The sequence below is a fragment of the Rhea pennata genome, chromosome 5 (assembly GCF_028389875.1).
Source record: "Rhea pennata isolate bPtePen1 chromosome 5, bPtePen1.pri, whole genome shotgun sequence".
Taxonomy (NCBI): Eukaryota; Metazoa; Chordata; class Aves; order Rheiformes; family Rheidae; genus Rhea; species Rhea pennata.
The window spans coordinates 28,099,045-28,120,850 of NC_084667.1; the positions used below are offsets into that span (position 1 = coordinate 28,099,045).

Consider the following 21,806-nt stretch of genomic DNA (forward strand, 5'->3'; position numbering starts at 1 on the left):
TTGAGGAGTCCTTTATTTAAGGACTTTGCTGCCTAGAAATGCTCTCTGAGCATTCGAAAGAGATAAAGGGTGCAAACCTCCATTCATAAGGGTTTGTTGTCTTGTTGCATCCTTCATGTTTGATTGTGTGACATCTGTGTAATAATTCCTGGCTTCTGTTTTTGTGCTTCTCCCTCCCCCACCTCCAGTAAATTAATGCAGCAATTTAGAATAAGATCTGCATTATAACATACAATGAGCCATCTCAATACCTGTTTCTCCTTTCATCCCCGTAATATGGAAAGTGGGAGGAAATAATCCCACGAAGATGGGAGTGAAGCTGTGACAGGAATAGAAAGAGTGGCACAGAAACTAGAAGCAAAGTTCATCCAGTACAGATGCAAAATGGGAGGGAGATATTGTCTGGTGAGTGCGTGCGTGCGTGTGTGTGTGTGTGTATGTTTTGATACCAGTTGAAGGGGAGGAGAAATAGAAGTCATAGCAGACCTACTAATTTTTCCTTTAGTTCAATGACTTTAAAGTTGTATTACCAGTGATAATTTCATGAACAGGTTTACTAATTCTGATAAACTAGAGCTAATGGGAGGTATAAAGAGAGCCAGCCAAATATTACCTATCATTCAGACCAAAATGAAAAGCCAAATCTACTGGGAGGATATTTATTTTGTATTGGACAGTGCAGAACTCTCTAGTTCATGGTTCACCAAGATAAGGATTGATAATAACTTTTATAATATAATCTTGATACTTTTTATAACTTTTATAACTTTTTAGGGAAATAACACAGCATTCATTTGGACAGTGACTCTTACAAAACATTCGATAGAGATTGCTGACATGGTAGTCTTGGGTTCTGTGGATTATTATTTTTTTTTTTCCTTTCTCTACTGGCTCACTCCCATTCACAGCATTTAACAGCAGTCATTCATCATTTTTTTCCCTTGGCAGTGTCAAACTTTTGTTATATTAAGATTGTATCAAAACAAAGCCAAGCTTTTCTGTCTTTCTTAACCACCAGTCATCATCCTATTTGTCTTCTGAAAGATTAAGAACTGTGTAAAGCACATACCTACAGGTTTTGGTTCCTTATCAGTAAGATATACTAAGAGCAATAAACATAAGGTAACTTAAATAAGAATTGAGAGAAAATTTCAAACTCTATTGCAAAGCACTGAATGATATATCCCTGAGTGAGCCTCTACCAAAATGTTGTACAAAAAGGGAGATTTAAAATTCAAAACTACAGTAGGAACTATGAAAATGGAAGGAATGTATGCCTTGAAAAGCAGGAGAAGCACTAGAGAATGTCTTCCTTAGGAAGCTAGACCTTTTTATTTGACCTTCTATGTTATACGAAACACTTGAACAGCAGAATTAGGCATGAAGATGCTCCCCCATGTCAGAGATGTGTTTGAATGTTAATGCGGTTACCTTGCAATTCAAATGATTAGATTATTTCTCCATTGCATATCTTGTTTTCATACAGAGGTCATTGATAAAAGTCAGGGCTTTGCATTTTCAGAGTTCAGAGTTCTGGGTAAGAGATGAGTCAGTAAGAAATACTTCACAACCATGATTGGAGACACCTGATTGCAAGGAAGTCTGATTAGTGGAATTGACAGAGTAATGAAGTAAAATGAAGGCAGGCTGGGAGAGATCCAAACTTTTCTGTGGAACTGACCAGATATTTGAATTTCAAAATTCGGATGATTTTCCACTGACATTTTAACTGAAAATTGGCACAAGAGAAGTTCTTCGTGAATTGAGTTTTTCAGAGTTCCTCTTTCATACTTCTAGCTTTTGACTCTGCTTTCTCAATAGCCTTTTATCACAGCAAAATTGCCATGAATTCTGTGATAACTATGATTACTACGTGAGAGTATTGCAGCATATATTGAGATGATCAGGTGAGCCTATAAAAGATGAAGGCTCTTTAGTTAGCAGGTATAGTTAGGTATTAGGGGTCAGCTGGTTAATCTACATGGATGATTTTCTTTATTGTTGCAGCAGAAAGTATTCATGGGCATAAGCACATAGAAGACATTATGTTTGTTTATTAATTATTCATGTTATACCAGAGCCTAAAAACAGTAAGATTACAATAAGTAAGCAACCTATTTCCCAAGCTGAGGGTAAGGACAGGATGAAATGAGCAGCATTCTGAGATTAGTGTGTATTCAACTGAAGATACGTCCTTTGTCCCTTAAATCACAGTCTAGCATTCCTGCAACTTATCTCTTTCTTACTCAAATTTCAACTGACATTTACACAAGCTAATACACTTCCCAGTCCCCAAATTTGCATGTACTTCATTAATTCATCCTTCCTCATCTTTTTCTTCAGGTTTGAGTTGTGCTTCTAGTAATGATCCTGAAAAAAAATCTATTTGATTTCTTGGTTTCTGTTTTTCTGACTCAGGTAGTTTAAGTTAGTGGAATTTAAAGGTCATTGTTTGATTTCTGATAACCAGGCTTCTTCCTTAGTTTCCATTGCCTTTCATTCAGCCATCCATCACTTACGAGTAGCTGCAGGATGAAATTCTGCTAACTTCTAGTTATTGTGTTTTAATACGTTATACAGATACGTTAACGTTTAATACATTATACAGATATGCATATGGATACTAATGACATATAATCTATATAAATATGATATATAATAATATAATCATATAATAATGATATATAATCTATATAAATATTAAAATAATATATATTGTACTTAATATAACAATAAAGCAAAAAGTGGGAATATTGGATCTTCCTATTCAATTTCAGTTAAAAATCCTCCTCCTGAGCTGTTGACCTGCCAGAACCAAGCAAATTTTCTCATTTCCCATTTGATATTAGTGTTCTCATATTCCACGGAAAAGAAGCTTGCAATTCTGGGGAAAAGGAATTTGCAGTAACTTACCATTGCTTATTTATTGTAATTAATTTTATAGGACCTACCAAAAATACCAAGTACACAAAAGATCTGATTATAATCTCACACATAAATCAGAAATAATTGTTTAAATATGTGTTTTGGTAGCTAAGCTACACCAGCATAAAGCTGCTATATCAGGAAAAAAGCAAGGTTGTCCTGATTCAAACTGGTTTAAATTAAGTCAGAATCTAGTTCTTCATTAATAAATGTTATTGACTATACATATCTTTGTTTCTTCAAAGACAGATTTTAAACCATAATAGTATAGTTGGAATAAACTCAAAAGCAAAATAACGATCCAAAAGGGTTGGCAGTGCCTATATATGGACATACCTATTTCTGTACAGATACAGCAGATAGCAACAAAAATGTTTCTCACATAAATACTGTGAAATAGTGTTTAACAATATCTTAGAATTACAGTTTTCAGATTCTGTGGGAAAACAGCTGGAAAATGGCTAAGGAAAACTACTGATTTACATATCGTTGTTCTTTTTTTTTTTTTTTTTTTTTTTTTGAAACCTGCAAGGACTTCTTTTTTATTTTCTGTAACTAAAATGTAGTTTATGTTTTCCACAGCTACAGTATTTCTAGAGTTTTGGAAAAGACGGAGAGCTGTATTAACCTATGACTGGGACCTCATAGACTGGGAAGATGAAGAGGTAAGACAAAACAGAAGTAAATTTGGAAGTCTTCCAATCAGCATGATATAAGTGTAACTCCTGATACATACTGCATGCCAGTAATCTGAATTTGCTATTCAGATTATATTTGCATTTATAACTCTAGTTACAGAATACACAGGTATACTTGAGAATATACAAGAATGTTTATTCTGTAACTAGAGATACAAATGCAATATAATTCTGCATTTATTAAAAGTATTCTTTAAAAGAAAGAATGGAAATTACTTTTGCTTTGTTTTCAATGGATTCTTAAAAAGAAATAAAAATATGAGCATCCATATTTAGAAAACTATGATGAGATGGAGTCATAACAAGGACAGGGGTCCTTTAACAGGCAATTCAAAGTTGTAAGTTCTGACCCACACTAGCAAGCCCAGCCATTTCAAGGTTTCAAGCCCCGTGGAATGAGTAGTCCCCTAAAGCAGATATCAATATATACTGGGAAAGTGCAGAAGAATGTTGAAGTCTTAATGGGACTCTCTGGATGAACGGGCAGCTTGGTTTAGCCACGCTTCTGGACAAAGCAGAGGTTCTTCATCCCGCCTAGATGTAGGACTAGGACAAGTGAAAGGACAGAACCTAGATTTTAGGTCACTCCTAGAGTCATAGGTTAACCTCGTAAAACTCTGCTATCAGTATTGGCAAAAGTCAAATGATTTCATTACTCCATAAATCAGTAGTGAATATAGTTGTAATATAATTTAGCTCTATTGTTGATTCAAAGGCAGCCTAAGTCAATACAGACTTTGTTGTTATTGTTTTATAGGTTTCAAGAGACTTGTGAATAATAACTAGCAGCTCTTAATAAGTGATTTCATATCACCAAAAAAAACCATTGTAACTGACATTAATTTTATAGTTTTCTTACTAATTTCTGTGGAGAAACTAGTGTTTAAGCCAGCATTATGACCCATGATCTTTTTAATACCCTCACATAATAGGGAAAGCTTGTACTAGACTGCCTTATACTGTTTCTCTTCTTTGAGGGGCTGCAGAGCTATTTCCAGGAATTTTCACAAGAGCAATTTGTTTGGATATTTGGGCCGAAGGATTTTAAGAAAGAATTTTTATCAATATAAGCTTACTAGTGTTAAATCATATGTATGCCTGGTTGTTCAATATTTCAATGAAATACTTGCAATGTAAATGGAATCTTCCATGTTATTCCAGGAAGAACTGCGCCCACAGTTTGAAGCTAAATATTCCCAAGTGGAGAGAGTAAATCCAATCACAGGAAAACCTGAACCTTTCCAGCCTTTCCCTGATAAGCTCAGTCGACTGATGGTGTCTGTCTCAGGAATATTCTTCATGGTATTGTTGAATAATATTGGAATTATTAAGGACATTAATGTTATTCTGATATAAATATTAATGTAAATCATGAGTACATTCCTTAATATTAATGGATCTATATATCAGCATAGGCAGTTTTGGTCAGATCAAGTTTATTTCTTGTTTATGGAGTTTTTTCTTTCAAAAAGTGTAGTATAGTTGTATTGTAAAAGTACAGTAAAGAGACATTTTAATTCAGCAGTCTAGTATTTTACCTCTCCGAAAAAATCTGCTCACTGAAGCAAGTAGGAATCTATGAAATAGTTGTTTATCTATTGATTCTGTGGAAAATATTTCAGATATTGTTTACTTTTTTCTAATTTCTCTATTGCATAAACACTTACCTCTAGATTTCATTGGTACTCACTGCAGTATTTGCAGTTGTGGTGTATCGTCTGGTAGCTATGGAACAATTTGCATCTTTCAAGTGGTATTTCATCAAAAAGTATTGGCAGTTTGCAACATCTGGCACTGGAGTCTGTATCAATTTTATGATCATCATGTCACTCAATGTGGTAAGTTTTTAATTTTTTTTTTTTTGAAGGAGGGATTAATTCAAAAGAGTAATTTTTACAGACTTGAAGAGTCTACTGTATATCTGAAATACGCATTCTTACTTATTTAAGTAGCTCTGCTTAACTCTACTATTTCAGGGTTTTTTCCTCTTGATACTATATTTCTCAAAGTTGTGGGTTTTTTTTCCAACTGCCTGCCTAATTTGTCACTACCCATCTTTGACTATGCCATCAAGTCAGAGTGGTACAGAATACTGCTTTCCACATTCGCATTTTTGTTTTTTTACATTGCCTGTTACAGTTAGTCTTTTCTCAAACTGGAACCAAATTATTTTCTTCCTGGCTCAGAACTTACTCCTTTCTTTTTTTTAAAAAAAAGATGAGTTCTGAGTTCTCCTCAGTGTATCAGTGATACACAGTTAGAAGCACTGTGATACATGATTTCAGTTTAAGCTTTTTTCTCAGGTAATACAATGGGCTTAAACATCTGTTGTGATAGCACCATGTGCATTGGTATAAATTCCACTCTTTCAGCTGCAGTAAAATTTATCATTTTTCTATTATGGTACAAGCACAAATAGATAAAAAGGAATAATAGCACAGCAAAACATGGTTTATTTCTTTAAGGAGATTGCATACTTGTTGCAATAAGAAAGCATTCTTCAAAACAAACTGTCATATTTATTATAACATACATGTTATATGGTATAGCATGTTACATGTTACAACACATATTTATAACATACGTGTTATTACATGACAATTCTAAGTTGTAAATGTACTTTCCAGAAAACAAACACTTGAAAGCTATTGAAAGTAACTTGTTATTAACAGTAAATATTAAAGGAAATATTTATGTTTTCAGAAGTGATAATTACTTTGGGCTAAACTATCATTTAAAATAAAGACTGGAGATAATTATTGAATGCACAAATAAGGAAGTTTTCAGTAGAAGACTGATACCCTCTTCAGTATGCACATTCATGTAACGGAAAGATTTATGGTAAAGGATTTCCCCTCAAGATCACATAGATTTGTTCCTAATGGTAGATGATGAACATCTAACTGCTCATTAAGAACACAGGTGATGATTGAGCACTTCTCTTGATTTATTGGATTTTGATTTATATTTATATATATATATATATACATATAATGTGTGTGTGTGTGTGTGTTTATAAACATGCATACATTTTTATGGATACAGAGAAAGGAGACAAAAGTTGTTCAATGAAATTTTAATTGGAAGCTCTGTATCCACAGCTAAGACGTTGCTTTCCCTTCTCTGTCCAGTTAACTTGATGCTGCAGGTCAACAGAACACTTACACTTTTAAATCTAGTTTTCATTCTATATTTGCTTTCATCACATACCGACAATATTTGCTGTATTTACACCATCTCTTTTTTTATTGTAGGTATATGAAAAGGTTGCTTACCTCCTGACAGATTTAGGTATGTAGGTCTTTACTACTGACATATAACCTCATTAGTTGTAGCATATATCTTCCTATTTTTATACAATAGCTTTTTGAAAGCTTCAGATATGCATGATAATATACTGGCATTTCCCTAATTAAGTTAGAAATATCAAAGAGAAAATGTTATGATGATTGAACTAAGGAAATAATGCAAAAGAAAAGAATTCATTATAATACTTCCACACCATTTTGTGTGTTTATTCATATGGGTTGAAAAAAAAATAACACTTTATAACAGAACAAAATCAAAGCATATCCTTCTTAAAATACTAATACAGAAATTTCTGATTCTTCCCAAATGCTTTATTAATTTTTATTTTTTAACTAGCACTTTCCCATGGGAAAATTGTGTTAAGTTAAAATTACATCTTCAAGGATAAAAATATTATCATAAATTTTAAAGTAACTCTAGTTCTGCCACGTTTAAAAATTTATAATAAAGCTTCTCGTTGTGATTCAGTCATAGAGATACAGCTTTCTAAATTATGTAAATAAAACAATAAAGTAAAAACAGCATTTAAGAGCTCCTACCATGTGAATATGTTATTTTTCAGAACATCCTTCTTAATGTTCTCTTTTAGCCCAAGTCGAAATATGCAGTTGTTTTTGTCACAGTTTAAAAACAATCTCACTTTTTAAATTTAACAGCTCCCTCTTCTGGTTAAAGAATTCATAAACATACATTAAATAACATGTTCAAAACTTTATAGAGGTATTTCAGATAACAGGCAAATAAACAAGTTAGAAAGATCCAGAATGTATAGTCAACTTACTCGAATTGTTAAAATATTGCAACGTATTTTTTGACAGATCACACTACTTTTTATTCCTACTTAACTAAGCCTTTTTAGTATATTGTCTCAGAGCAGGGGATGAGAAAGAAAATAATGATTTCACTTACATATATGAGCTGATTTTTCCAACAGAACATAAAAAAGCCTCTTGACTTAGGCATAATGGAACATCAGTTGGATGAGCTGTTTAGTTCGCTCATTTCCTAACATATTGATCTTCAAACACAAGGACATCATTGTTAAATTCTGAGGAGTAACGGTGTCCATACAGAAAGCTCATGTAAAGCTCATATCCTAGTTGATTTCAAAGTGAGTTTTACCATTTTACCAAAGCAATAAATAGTATAAATTTTAATTGAAAAATTAAGGCTATTTAGACCTCTGAAGCATACCTGTGCTTTGAAACTTTTATCAGTATACTATATTCCAAATTTGATTCATCAACCAAAGCAATTTGAAATTTTTACTAAAAATGATAATTTTAACAATTTTCACCCATTTCTAATTAAGACAAATCATGTCCTAAAAGCCGTAAGGAAAAAGGACGTGAAGGACGTGAAGACTGACATGGAATATTTGTAGTTCTAATGCACATCTCTACATTTTCATAACCCCACCACCACCACCAAAAAAAAAAAAAAAAAAAGAGAGAGAGAGAGAGAGAGAAAGATCTCTGTTCTTTCTTTGTGCCATTATGCCATTATAAATTGTCTGATGCTTCACAGGCTTTATCACAGAGGAGGTCTTGAGGATGAAGTGGTGGTCTTAGGGAAATGTTTAGAAGGTGAGATGTTTGGGTGACAAACCAACTGACTGTTCTGCTTTCCCTCTGCTTTCCTGGTCTGTCCCTGTCCATTGCTCTGCTGATGCCAAGTATTTTTGTGTAACTGTGGAAAAAAAAAATCAAGATGTCTCTAGACTTTAAATTAAAGATTTACACTGAATTTAAATTTTTCAAAATGAAAACAGGAATTTCCCTCAAAGTTCTAGGGCATTCTGTAACTCAGGGGCTGTATCTTTAGTTTTCACATAGAACGAAGCTAGCTGAGCTGAGCAGGAGTTTTGTGACCTGCAAATTGAGTATATTGAGAAAAAACTAATTGCAACCTGATGGGCTATCATGACTTCAACCCATCACTTGTTTTGTTAGTGCTGATTGATCTATGAGCAGAGTTTCATTTTTATATATGTGATATATGCTGTATCATTCCATAGAGCACCCTCGAACAGAATCTGAATGGGAAAACAGCTTTGCCTTGAAAATGTTCCTCTTCCAGTTTGTCAACTTGAACAGCTCTATCTTTTATATTGCTTTTTTCCTTGGCAGGTAAGTTATCATTTGCTAACTGCTGTTAAAGAAAACTTACACAGGACCCATAATTTTATAGGTTTGAAGAAAATATGTTGGAGTTTTGAGATGTAAGATTTAGATATGACACAGTTTCTGAAGATGATTAACACAAAATTATTATTTTCAACTCTATGTGAAGGTTGAATTCTTGAAATCTTTATTTATGAAACTAGACAGTAAGAAGTCTGCTTTTTATGGCTTGACTTTCATACTAAAACAAAAAGCATTTATGAGACTCCAGAACTTTTGAAAATAAAGCCACTTCCTAATGTGGATCTGTATTTAACCTTGAGGTAATAAGCTTTATTCATTTTTCTCAGTTAATCTCATTTGGTAAGATTTCCTAGGACCAATTTCTATAAATAATAACTATTGTCTGGCAGGTTTGATACAAAAATGGGAAACAGAAGTTCTGAATCCAGTTACTTTATGTATCATTGGCTCAGATTATGAGATACTGGACAAGTCTAACCTCACTTTAGTTAGGTTTCTTCAGTTTCTTTATGATCAGACTGATCATTCCTGCAGAACATACACTATATTTCAAAGTAGAATCTGTAAAGCTTTATATTTTAATTTTGCTTTCAGATGTTTTAAAGAAGAAAATTTCTAATAAAGACTTTTGGTAATATCTGTTTGTTATATCCAGCAATGTATTTACCATAGAGTTTTTAAACTTTTTATCTTACTATATTCTGTGTCTAGTAGACACAATATCCTGTCTCATATTTTTTTTCTTCCTCGTGTATAATTTTCACTGAGATCATTAGGAATTTTAATTCAGTTCATTTCACAGACTCATTTCACAAGAGTCTGTTAAGGCTATAGGATGGATTTATTTATGACAAGTTTGGAACTGATTTTATGCTTTTATATCATGATGCAATCCAATACAAACTTAACTTGCGTGAGCTGATCCCTGTGCTGCAGTAGATTCCTTTTAATTGCAGTAGTTTGACTTCTTTGAAGTAGATTACACAGCTTAGGTGTCTAATATCTAAAATTTCTGAAGCTAGAATTTTGGTTCTGGACATAATAAAAACTCAAGATCACTTGCAGAATGATGGTTTCTTTACTGGTTTGCATTTTGAAACAACTGTATCCTACACTTAACAGATTTAAACCCATGGGATTTAATCTGTTTGTACTTCCTGAATCTGCTCAGTGGATGCTGTAAAATAACTCTACTGATAAAAGGTGATCATGGAATGTCCACTGAGAAACAGAAATCTTATTTTCCAGATTTGCAGGACGCCCAGGAAAGTACAACAAGCTATTTAACAGATGGAGACTGGAAGAGGTAAACAATCCCATTTTGTGTTCCTGTGAAATTTCCATGAGTATAAAGGAAATTGTGGAATGGCTGAAAGACGTGAATTATGTCCATTCGAAAGATTTACTGTTCCATCTAAGTGCAGTGAAAAATAAACTTTTATTTATAGCAAAAGATAGGAAACTGGAGATGTGTTTTTCCTCCTGTGTTCTCAGCTGTACTGAGTGACTCTGAATGAGACACTCATTTCTTTCTGCCTCTCTCTTTTGAAAAGCAAACCGTGATACACTCCCTTATCTCTCTGGCAGCATTTGAGTCCTAAATTATTGCTTTCTTCAGGGTACGTGACACTTTTCGATGGAAGACATATATGTAGAGCCATTAGTTTTCCTTGCCAGCTTCTCAAGCTTGTGCCAGTGTGAAAATACTGATTTAAAGGGGAGAAAAAAACAATATTTCAAATTTCAGCTTGTAAATGTGTTTAAGACCTACACTTCTCTTGGTATCTGTAGCATGCTGTCACTGTTTCTGCTCTCAGTAGAGACTTGGTAACTACAGAGTAAAATAACACAACTTTGTAATCTGTTGGTCTAAAAAAGTTTCTATAATTACTAAACATGCTAATATGTGCTTAATGTAACGTGCTTTGTTTTGGAAGTTTTTATGGTTAAGATACTGGTAGCAGAGATTCCACTCTTAAGTCTCTGTTCAGACCTAAGATATTACAAGTAAAATACTCCAGTCTTTTGAAATGAGTGCATATCCATTGACCTAAGTGAAACAGACTTTATCATTTATGATAGGTCTATCACATATGTCCATCCTTAAACCATCCAGTTCTCCAAGAAGTGAAATGCTTTAAGAGTGTTCCATTAAAGTCTGCGTTAATATTTCTGTTGTTAATTTTCTCTTAGTATTCCTGTAGCTGGAAAATAGTGCTTTTATCATCCATAGTTGAGTATTTTCCATTCACCCTGTGAACAAATAAAATTAAAATGAATTCTGTGATTTTACCAACCAATCTTTTTCCATTTGTTTCAGTGTCATCCTAGTGGCTGCTTGATAGATCTGTGTTTGCAAATGGGAGTTATTATGGTTTTAAAACAAATGTGGAACAATTTCATGGAACTAGGCTATCCGTAAGTTCAGTAGTTAATATTTGTTTTACAAGCAGTGATCATGTATCAGTGTGATTTAGTGAAAAGGAAATGTTTTTGTTGTTGTTTGAGTGGAGGGGAGAATATGGCCTTTAACTGAAATTCATTATCTAAAAAACTGATAAAGACTTAGAGTGCAGCTGCAATATCCATGTGGGGTAATACATGTTCATAAGTACTTCAAATGGAAGTACTTCAGGAAGCAGGTTCAAGTTTACATGGCTTGTACTATCACTCAAAACTTAATCCTCAAAGTATATTTTTAACTTCCCTTAAAAAGGTGGGAGGAGACTTGTTACTAGTGTTTATGCACATTCAGTACTTGCTCTGAGGCAAAATACATAATTGGGTCTACGCTCTTCCCCTACATACTATGAGAAAAATAAAGAGAGTATAAATAGTCCAGTCTTGCCAAAATTTCAAAACACCTATGTGCCTATTTCAAAAACACCACATTTGTTTCCTCATTTTCCATCTCAACTTCATGTACTATGATACTGTAAATGTATTCCCAAGGGAGGCATTAGTTGCCACTCAGAAATACAGCTTCTACGGATATGTTACCATTTACATTGTTTATTGTGATTTAGCTTTTCATAATATAAACAGAGCTGTTTAGCTACTGAAGAGAGTAATAGGGCTAAAAGTCTTACAGTTCTTTTGGAAACTGGAAGAATATCTTTTCAGTAAAAGCAAAAGGTTGCTCATCAAATTTTAATTTAATCAAAGTCTCAGCCTTGAAAGTGTGTCAGAAAATTTTATTCACAAAGAACAATCATCTTGCAGATGATAGGCATCAAACTGCATTGTTGTGAGATGTTAAGTTGTGAAAAGAAAAAAAGCTACCTGAAGTATCAGACTTCCTTGTCTTCTCAGCCCAGCAGTATCTTAATTCTGTCTAGAATTTATTTTAGAACATGTTCTGTCAGTGCATTATCAGTCCGTATTAAAAGTCCATTGCTTTACAGAAAGCAGTGTTTGTTTCGGCAAAACCGTTGTTTGAAACTTACTTTTCAGTAATAAGACTGATGAAAAGTTAAACACTAAACAGGCTTGAGAGGAAATAGCAGCCTGTTAATAAAAATAGTAATAAAAAAAAATCCCCTCGTCAGTCCCTTTTTAGTAATGTCTAGAAATCAAATGATAGACTTGAACCTCCTTCTATGCTAATACTGGTTCATATTTTTCATGTATATAACACTTTAATCTGCGCAACTACTACTTTGTTAATATTCATAAGTAATGTGGAAGGATCTCTTCACAGCTTCATAATAAATATTCTTAAATATTTGCAGCTCCAGCAACACCTTGCTAGACATCATGTCCTGTTTCAGGAGAAAAAATATTTCATAGAGCATCTTTATATTTGTTCAAAGAAAATAGGTTAATATATTCTAGTATCTTAAAGAGCTCCACTTATTTAGTTTTTATTTTTCAGTGCACTCAGGACACAGGATTTTTTCTTTTTTTTCCATCTTTTTTGGCACACAGGTAAATCCTACAAAAGTAGTCTATGACTTTCCTTATTCTGAAAAGCTTAATGGTAGAAATGTTTAGCATGCTACATTAAATGCACAATTAAAATCGCAATGGAAAAATCAGAACTTCTGGAACTACTTTATAAAATTCTGGAACCAATACATAACATTGTTTCACACAATATTGTAAATACTGTATACTGCAGTACCAACAAATACTGTAAATTACTGAGTAAGTACGGTTAATAATGCTATGTTTACCTATTACAGGTTACTACAGAATTGGTGGTCACGACGCAAAATGAAGAGAGGAGGGCAATTAATGGAACATAAAATTTCTCTACCTCAGTGGGAAAAAGATTGGAATCTTCAGCCTATGAATCTCCATGGCTTAATGGATGAATACTTAGAGATGGGTGAGCAAATTTAGAGATCAGTTTTCTTTTTAAAGAAAAAAAAAAAAGAAGTTTTACTTTAAAAGATATTTTACACTTCTAATTTCTAACTATAGAACTTTTTTTCTAGTTTTACAGTTTGGCTTTACCACCATCTTTGTTGCTGCTTTCCCACTGGCACCTCTCCTGGCATTGCTTAACAATATCATAGAAATAAGGTTAGATGCCTACAAATTTGTCACTCAGTGGCGGAGACCTATGCCTGCAAGAGCAACAGATATAGGTGAGAGAACCTAATTGATACATAACCTACAGATATCAGTAAAGACTGTCTTATTAAGCAGCAAAAGCACACTGGGAGGACTGCTTTTCGAAATTCCTTCTCGTTTCTAATAAGGGAACATAGTAGTTAGAATTTTGAAAATAGGCCATTCATTCAGATACTTAAGTGTTATTTGAGAGTGCTCTTTTAGGTTTCTGATTTGCTGAACTAAAGACATAAAATGCTATCCAAAATCCATAGAATTTCAAAACAGAGATTCCATGAAATGTGAGGACTAAATTTACTTTTGGTTTTAAATTGAATTAAATGAAATAAAAATAAAATCTCATTCCAAAAGTTTGTATTTGGCCTTTATAACTAAAGATTTTTTTATACTTTTATTGCTTAGCTATTTCTTCTTAAAAAGGTGTACCTTACTATAAGACTTCCATTCAGGTGAAGTTTGTAGTGGCAGGAATGTTGAGACATAGCTTAATCTTGATATGGCTTTTTTGACTCAATAATTCTTTCTCAGAAAGAGAGGAAAACTATAAAGAGAATAACCTCATGGACTTTTTTTTGTCATTTCTGTTGTTCCTAGGTATCTGGTATGGGATTCTGGAAGGAATTGGAGTTCTGGCTGTCATCACCAATGCCTTTGTTATTGCCATTACTTCAGATTACATTCCACGGTTTGTCTATGCATACAAATATGGCCCCTGCACAGATCAAGGATATAGACAAGAAAAGTAATGAAGATACTTTTTATATGTGCATTTATATTTCAGTGGAAATGTGCTTTTGCTGCTGTCTCATTGGCAATGTTTATCTTTTTCATCCATACAAAATTTCACAGATGTTAAGTGCAAATAACTCAGCCATTCAGGATAGTTTCCTGGTTAGCTGCACAGTTACACCAGTGGAAAATCTTGACTCCCCTTCTAGACACATACTTAAAAGTGCAATATGAATCAGCAGTTTTCAGGCTTTTCCTGCATGAGCTTCCCATCTTTTCTGCAAAAGCTTTGGCCTTTCTTCTCCCCCTACACTCCCACTCACCTGCATATGCTCCCAAACCCTCTTGTATCCTAAACCTGATTCATCTTCAACCTGTTCCATCTGTTTCTCTTCAGAAATGCTTGTACCAAAGCTCCAGCAGGACTAGCTTTGACCAGTGTGTTTAGTCTAGCTTCTTATATAGTGCATCTGAGCTTCCATCAAGGTATCTTGCCGAACTTCACACCACTGGGCCAGTTTCCTGCACTTCTCTCCAGATAATTACTAAAGCATCTGCAGTGCTCCACTATGCTCTGTCTTCATTTTCCACTGCCTTTGGGACCTTTTAGATATACATATATATATATATATATATAAAAGTCTTTATAATTACAAACTTCATAGGCATCCTGTCATTCAGAGCCCAGTGCCCCATTTGGCAGGGCAGGGAGTCTTTTGTTTTGTTTTAGATTTGGGTATCAAGGTTACCTTGAGAAGAGGAAGCAGCATTTTGCTAATGCTGCATGCATCTGCTTTGCCACACATCTCAAGCACGACTCATCTTTATTCCACAGGAAGGATAAGAGTGAAGGCAAAGCATCAAAGCTTGTCCAGCAAGCTAGTAGTACCATTGCATTCACAGAGTGTGCCTCAGCCCAAACTGTAGAGATCTGTCCTTCCTTCCTTCCTTCCCTCATTCCTCCATCTCCAATCATTCAAAATAGAGATTTACTATTTTTGTGATGGTGCAAGAAGAGAAAATCTAAAGGAAAGAAGAATGATGAAAAGAGAGACTACTGGTAAAATTTTAGTGTGTCATGTGCATGATCCAATTAGTAGAGAACTATATAATTCTCTTCCCACTTTTTCCAGCAGTGATTTGAGATAACACAGCAAACCTTGAAGGTTCAGGAGGTATAGCTTTTACTATGCACCTCTGATGCACCTCTTTTTGAATGTTCTTTGCCTTTCCAGAGGCACTTAGTTAAATTACAGGACAGATTTTCAGGAGGACAGAAGGCTTTGTCTCTGTTGTTTGCCAGGAATAGATCAAAATTTCATTTCTACAGTCATAATTCAATGCATAATTCAGTGCATTTGTGTGATTTCTTTCATTAATATCACTAGATTGTTGCCTTTAGGCTTTTTGGTGTATATATTGACTGTTTGTTTCAGTGTAGGTGAAAATTCTCCTTTCATTCAGTTCATAAAATCTGTCATTTTTTTGTATTTGCTGCATGATTGGTGGCAGATTCTGCAAGGATATTAAATTGTTCTCTCTGTCTGTATCTCTAGCCATCTTTCTAAATTCAGGAGTTTTAGAAGGTACCAGTAAAGAACTTTGCTTGTAGCAAGAAATTTTGTTTTATAGCTGCTAATAGATAAAAAACAAAAGATGAAAAGTGCTCAAAATAAAATACTGTTTATCCTTGAAACAGATTTTATTTGATTTTCAAATAAAATTTTTTATCACTTCTTAAAATTTTAGAAATGCTTTTGCCTTGATAAGTAAATAAAATAGTAATGCTCATAATATGTGATAGCAGAATATGTTTACATGCAGGATCTATGTTATGCGATCATCTTATGAAGAAAATCTTGATCCTATGTTTTTTCCCCTTAGATGCTTAAAAGGATATGTCAACAGCAGTTTATCAGTATTTGATCTGAGTGAGCTTGGGATGGGATACTCAGGATATTGCCGGTATGTTTAGCTGCTCGCATTTCTTCTAAAATAGACATTACATTGAAAATCTCAGTGCCAAAATTACTCCCAGGGTAGTTTCACTTCTTCCTGTAAAAGCATTGGGATATAAGTTTGTTCAAAATTCAAGCTGCAGATGAGAAGGTTGTATGGATGACTGCAATACTAGCAATACTAAGACATTTGGAATCTGTATTCTATTCTTAGTTTTTTTATTGGTCTGTTCTAAGCCTTGTATTTCAAGCTTCTATAAATTATTTTGTTTGAAAGCTTCCCCAGCTGTAAAATGAGGGTCAAAGCTCCAATTTCATTTCTTGTTAAGCATTCTGAGAACTACTAATTAAAGAATGTATATTAACATTTTTTTTCTGGATCTAATTCAGCCCAGGATCCCACTAGCAAGGTGAATACAAGAAATTCGTTGTGAAAATTAAGAATAGCTATACCTCAGTATGTATCTTTGCAATAAGGATCACAGGAGTGCACTACTGGTCTCAGATTTAATTCTATACTGAGACTTAGCTTGGACTGGCTAAGTTCTACAGCTGCATCACGTTTAGGCAGACCTTGTCAGGAGAATCTCAACTGCTTATAATCAAAGAGGAGGATCAATTTAGAGTCAACATACTTGAACTTAACATTTCAAGGTGTCACCTGTGGAACAGCAAAAGCCCTGGCTTTCTGGAAGCAAAAAGCACCTTGTTATAAACAGCCTTATTTAATATGTATATTGTGGACTATTTTTCTTCTTTTCTGTTTAATTCCTCTTGAAGTGTGCTTTCTTTTAATTTTCTCTTCTTTTAGCCAGCTCTGGGATAGGCTAGCAAGTTCTTTACAGTGTTCAAGATTTTTGAACATAGGCTAACTCACTGGAATTTTTCTTTTGTGTTACAGATACAGAGATTACAGAGCCCCACCGTGGAGTTCAACTCCATATGAATTCACTTTGCAGTTCTGGCATGTCCTGGCAGCACGGCTGGCTTTCATTATCGTATTTGAGGTCAGTCACAGAAAGGAAAAATTGTTTTGTACTTACTTAAATTCCAGTTGATTTTCCTTCCATAAATAAATAAATGGGTCCATAAATAAGGAAGTATCAGTATGGTTAAGTGCTTGTTCGTTAAACTTGAGAGAGAAAATAAAACATTGAACACTCCACACTAGAACCTTTGTCACTCATCTGCTTCAAACTGCTTTGAGAGAGTATGCAAAGATTTTCAGTTCTCTCCAAAGTCTTGATTTTGCTCTACAATCTTCTAATATGTCAGGTTAGTTCCTAATGAAATCTTTCACATTTTATTGAAAAAGAAGAAATAAGACTTAGGTGTACATTAAGCATAGATATTGCAAGTTAGAATGTGGACTGCATACTTTCCAGGGATCTTGTTACATTTTGGTTACAAGCTCTTAACAAAGACTGCTTCTACATAAGGTTTGCTATTGTTATTTAAACTGGCATATCCTACATTCACATCTTAATTTAGGTCACTAGATATACCCTTAACTTTACTTTTAGAAGACTTTAGTGTTTTCCCTTTTCTGATACTGTGATAGACTGCTCATGTATATAAGTGTGTGTGTATATATATCTATATATATTTTATGTGGTGTATATAGATATATTTATGTGTATGTATATTTGTGTATACTTACACAAATACACAGATCACTTTTCAAACCTGAATCAAATCTCAGTTCCAGTTTTGCCACTGACTTTTAGGCCCTAAAAGTAGATCCTAGAAATGAATGCTTAAGCGACTTTTGTTCTTTTCAGCACCTTGTTTTTGGAATAAAGTCTTTCATTGCCTACCTGATTCCCGACATGCCCAAAGACTTGTGTGACAGAATGAGGAGAGAGAAATACTTAGTCCAGGAAATGATGTATGAGGCTGAATTGGAGCATTTGCAGAGAGAGCGGAAGAAGAACGGGAAACAGTATCACCATGAATGGCCTTAGTTGATACCGTGCTGCAACAAAAACATTGTTTGGAAATTGAAGAGTGCAGTTACAAAATGAGGTCAGCATCTGGCACAAGTGCATGGGATTCACAGTGTATATATGTTCTTGATGGGCAGTACAGCCGCAGGCTTAGGTTGGGAACTGGAAAATAGATGCTTCTGATGAAGAACATGAATAGCCTTATCTGTCCGTCACTGGTGATAGGCACCAAGAACAGGATTTGCACTGAAGAATGTGCAGACAGATTAAAAATTTGGACACTGATTTAGAAAAGGCAATGAATGTTCATGCTGTTCATGAAGATACTAACAGCAAAATGAAAATAAAATATTACCTGTAAACTTAAACAGTAAGGGCATGACTAAAAACAACTCACGCAGTATCCACTATTTCTACAGCTTCTGATTGCTCAGCTGCATCTGTAATGCCTCTGAAGAAAAGAGCAATTGTTGCCTTTGTGGCCATAACTTGATATAAATGATCCTTCAGGCTTACTGTTTTGTCAGGTTTGTCCTAGTCTCTTGTTGAGATTGTGGATGTGGTCTTACCCTAACAAGTGGGTATATGGCTGCTTAATATATACTATGCAGTTTAAGATTTGCACATCAGTTTCATTAATTTATCCTTCTAGTTGAAAACCAAAAATTCTAAATTCAGAGAGAGAAGAACAGCACTAAGAGAGCACATTGCATTGCCACTTGCAGCTATATTTGAAAATGACATGGCTATTGAATTGTCTTTTCACTTTTATATGCAGAAGGGCCACCTCCACACGCCTCCAGAATGAAGGAACAGTCATTTTCATGCTCTGGTGCAGCATGTTGATATCTAACTGTGTTACTGTTCTCTCTGGGCAATGATTCTACAACTTCACAGAGTGTTACCTTGAAATATTCTGATACAGTGCAAACGAGTTCATTCTGAATATACAAATAACTATTTATAGTATGCCAGCTTATGCAGATATATATCAGACGTACACTATAACATTGTGACTTGCTTTTTCAGGGAAGGAGAAGCAGAGCACTTTATAATAATGATTTTCTTATTGTAATAGTTGATGTTCCAGTAATGTGCACTTCTGTTATTGGGCTATATAAGTCAAAGCATGGGAATTAGATACATGCAGATGTGTATACGGATTGTATGTAATTGCACACAGACACACACAGTGGTTACTTTTAAATTTTTTTAAATTATTTTTATGCCTTCTTACAATTTTGGGGGGCTTTTTGGATAAAATCACTGAAAGTAGAAGAATTGAATATATGGAACATAAAGAATTGAATTTCAGTTTTTATGTGCATACAGCATAAGGCAGTGTTGCTTATGGTTATAGTCACATTTTGGTGATGAAATTGTTTATTAATAATGTTTCAAAATATGTGAAAAGATAAGCACTTAATTTAAACAAGTGGGCAGGATTCACTTGCAGAGAAGAGAGTAGGAGGACAGAGTTGTTTCTCTTGTACAATTTTAAATAATTTTTTTATTTATATAAGATGAGAAAAAAATTTAAAAACAAAGATGCAAGAAAGCATAGTAACTGTAACAAATGCAAATTTTAGCATCAGTTTTAGTGACAAAGCTGCAGGAAATCACTGATGACAGATATGAAAAGACCTGAAGTTTTACTTAAGATATTAAGCTTAAACATATAATTCCAGTATTTACTTCCATATATTTGAAAAATCATTTTTTATATCATATAAAATTCATTTTAAGAGTCAAGAGCCCATTGAAGTAGATGAATGAGATCTATTGTGTCTGGGGGAGGCCTAGCGACAGTTCTTAAGTTCTTTAGTCACTTTACCATATTCAAGAGATTTCTTCATTAATTCCAGTCCTTTGTGACCAGAAAAAGTAACTGTAGGAGTATCTATAGTACTGCACAGAGGAGGGAAGAAACTGGAAGCTATGGTCTAATCAGCTGTATTGCCCATGAGCTTTATGACAAGGAGCTTGCGGAATTCAGCTTTCTGTATTTTGGAAAAGTTGTTTTTCCCCTTCCAGTTATATTTTGTATTTTCAGTTCCTTAGGATTCCTCTTTAGAAATAATTAAAGCTTTCTGTCCGATGCTTATATAATCACATTATTTGATTTAATTTATTCCTTCACTGTTCATGCTGTAGAATATCAAGCACTATTTGACAGCATTAACTGTGTCACAGGTTCCATTTCTGTGCCATATAATAGTAGTACTTCAGTTTTTCGTAAGGTCACAGGTGAACTCTCTTCTTAATGTCTTCTTTAAAAAAATGCCTTGGCTGGCCAAGGTATAAAGATTTAGCATAAAATTAGCCAAAAAAGGGGGAAATACTGATTAATTATTTTAGATTTTCTTCTCTCTGTTGTGAATATTGGCATATGTCAATACAAAGTTAGCAAATCCCAGTTGGACTTTACCAATACATATGGAAGAAAGCCTTATTGCATTTGGGTATGGTTTTGGATTTAAATAAATATATATATTCTTAATGATTTTCAGCATATAAAAGTATATCGAAGACAAGTATGTAGATCTGGCATTTTTCAGTTAATGTGCTGGGAAAGTCCAAGAATTACTGGAGAATTACTGTGTGTGTTCTTTCGTTTCTGGAGGATATCAGCAATGTCTAAAGGTTTTGCCACTATCTAACCATTTGCTTAAACTGAGAAAACTTCATTTTGCGTGATGTTTGCATTGACTGCACGTTATTTTACTAAAGTATAAGGCACACACTGTCCTCAGGAATAATGTATTTTATGAATGGTGAATGATCTTTTCATATTGTAAGCATTGTTTTTCCAAAAAAAAAAAAAAATACCAGAATGAGTAGATTGTGCATGCAAGCTGCATTTGTGAAATCAGGCAAAGCTACAAATTGTGCAAAAATGCTTTAGATCATTGCTGATCTAATCTGTGACGACTTTGCTCTATGCATGCGCCTTTAGAGAGACTGCATGAGCAAGTACATATTTTTAAATACAAAAGATTAATCCAAAATGTCTTAATTATTCCTAACCAAATTCAGTGTCTTGATTCAGACAAAAGAAAACTCTATTTCAACAATAGTGGAAAATCCACGTACATTATACACATCTCATTTCCAATTACTTTCCATCTAAATTTGTGCCTAATGTGTGAGCTCTGAATTCTAGTGAATGAAAAAGGAAAAAGTACATCAAAGTGGAATGACTTCAAAGGGTTCTGGTTCACGAGCCTTCCTAAGGGGCTGTTCCTGTCTACAGCTGAGAGCCTCTGTCTCCGTATGGAGAGATGCGTGAAGAGCTCAGTGGTCGTGACAGAGCACAAACACTACTGCCTGAAGGTTGAGTAAGGCTTCCCCATTTGATATCCTCTTCAGAGTTCTTACCAGAAAAACATCCTGCTAGCGTGCTAAGATTTGAAAGCAAGGCACACTGCATCATGGCAATTTTTTTTCATTTTCTTTCCTACCTCTTTTTGCTAAAGGATTTTTAGAAAAAATTTGGGACTAATATTGAAGTTAATA

The 21,806-nt window shown here is 34.1% G+C and overlaps 1 protein-coding gene across 1 annotated transcript in view; it reads left to right on the plus strand.

The window, feature by feature from the left end:
• ANO3 (anoctamin 3) overlaps nt 1-18,723 on the plus strand; it is an 84,922-nt gene extending 66,199 nt beyond the window's left edge. Inside the window, exons 14-26 of the mRNA XM_062576686.1 lie at nt 3,508-3,590; nt 4,785-4,925; nt 5,297-5,461; nt 6,878-6,914; nt 8,950-9,061; nt 10,328-10,385; nt 11,400-11,497; nt 13,264-13,409; nt 13,519-13,671; nt 14,252-14,399; nt 16,271-16,351; nt 17,246-17,351; nt 18,126-18,723. Of these exons, the coding sequence (XP_062432670.1) occupies nt 3,508-3,590; nt 4,785-4,925; nt 5,297-5,461; nt 6,878-6,914; nt 8,950-9,061; nt 10,328-10,385; nt 11,400-11,497; nt 13,264-13,409; nt 13,519-13,671; nt 14,252-14,399; nt 16,271-16,351; nt 17,246-17,351; nt 18,126-18,308 (1,511 nt within the window). The 3' untranslated portion in view covers nt 18,309-18,723. The remainder of the gene's footprint in view (nt 1-3,507; nt 3,591-4,784; nt 4,926-5,296; nt 5,462-6,877; nt 6,915-8,949; nt 9,062-10,327; nt 10,386-11,399; nt 11,498-13,263; nt 13,410-13,518; nt 13,672-14,251; nt 14,400-16,270; nt 16,352-17,245; nt 17,352-18,125) is intronic.
• Nucleotides 18,724-21,806: the final 3,083 nt, after the last annotated feature.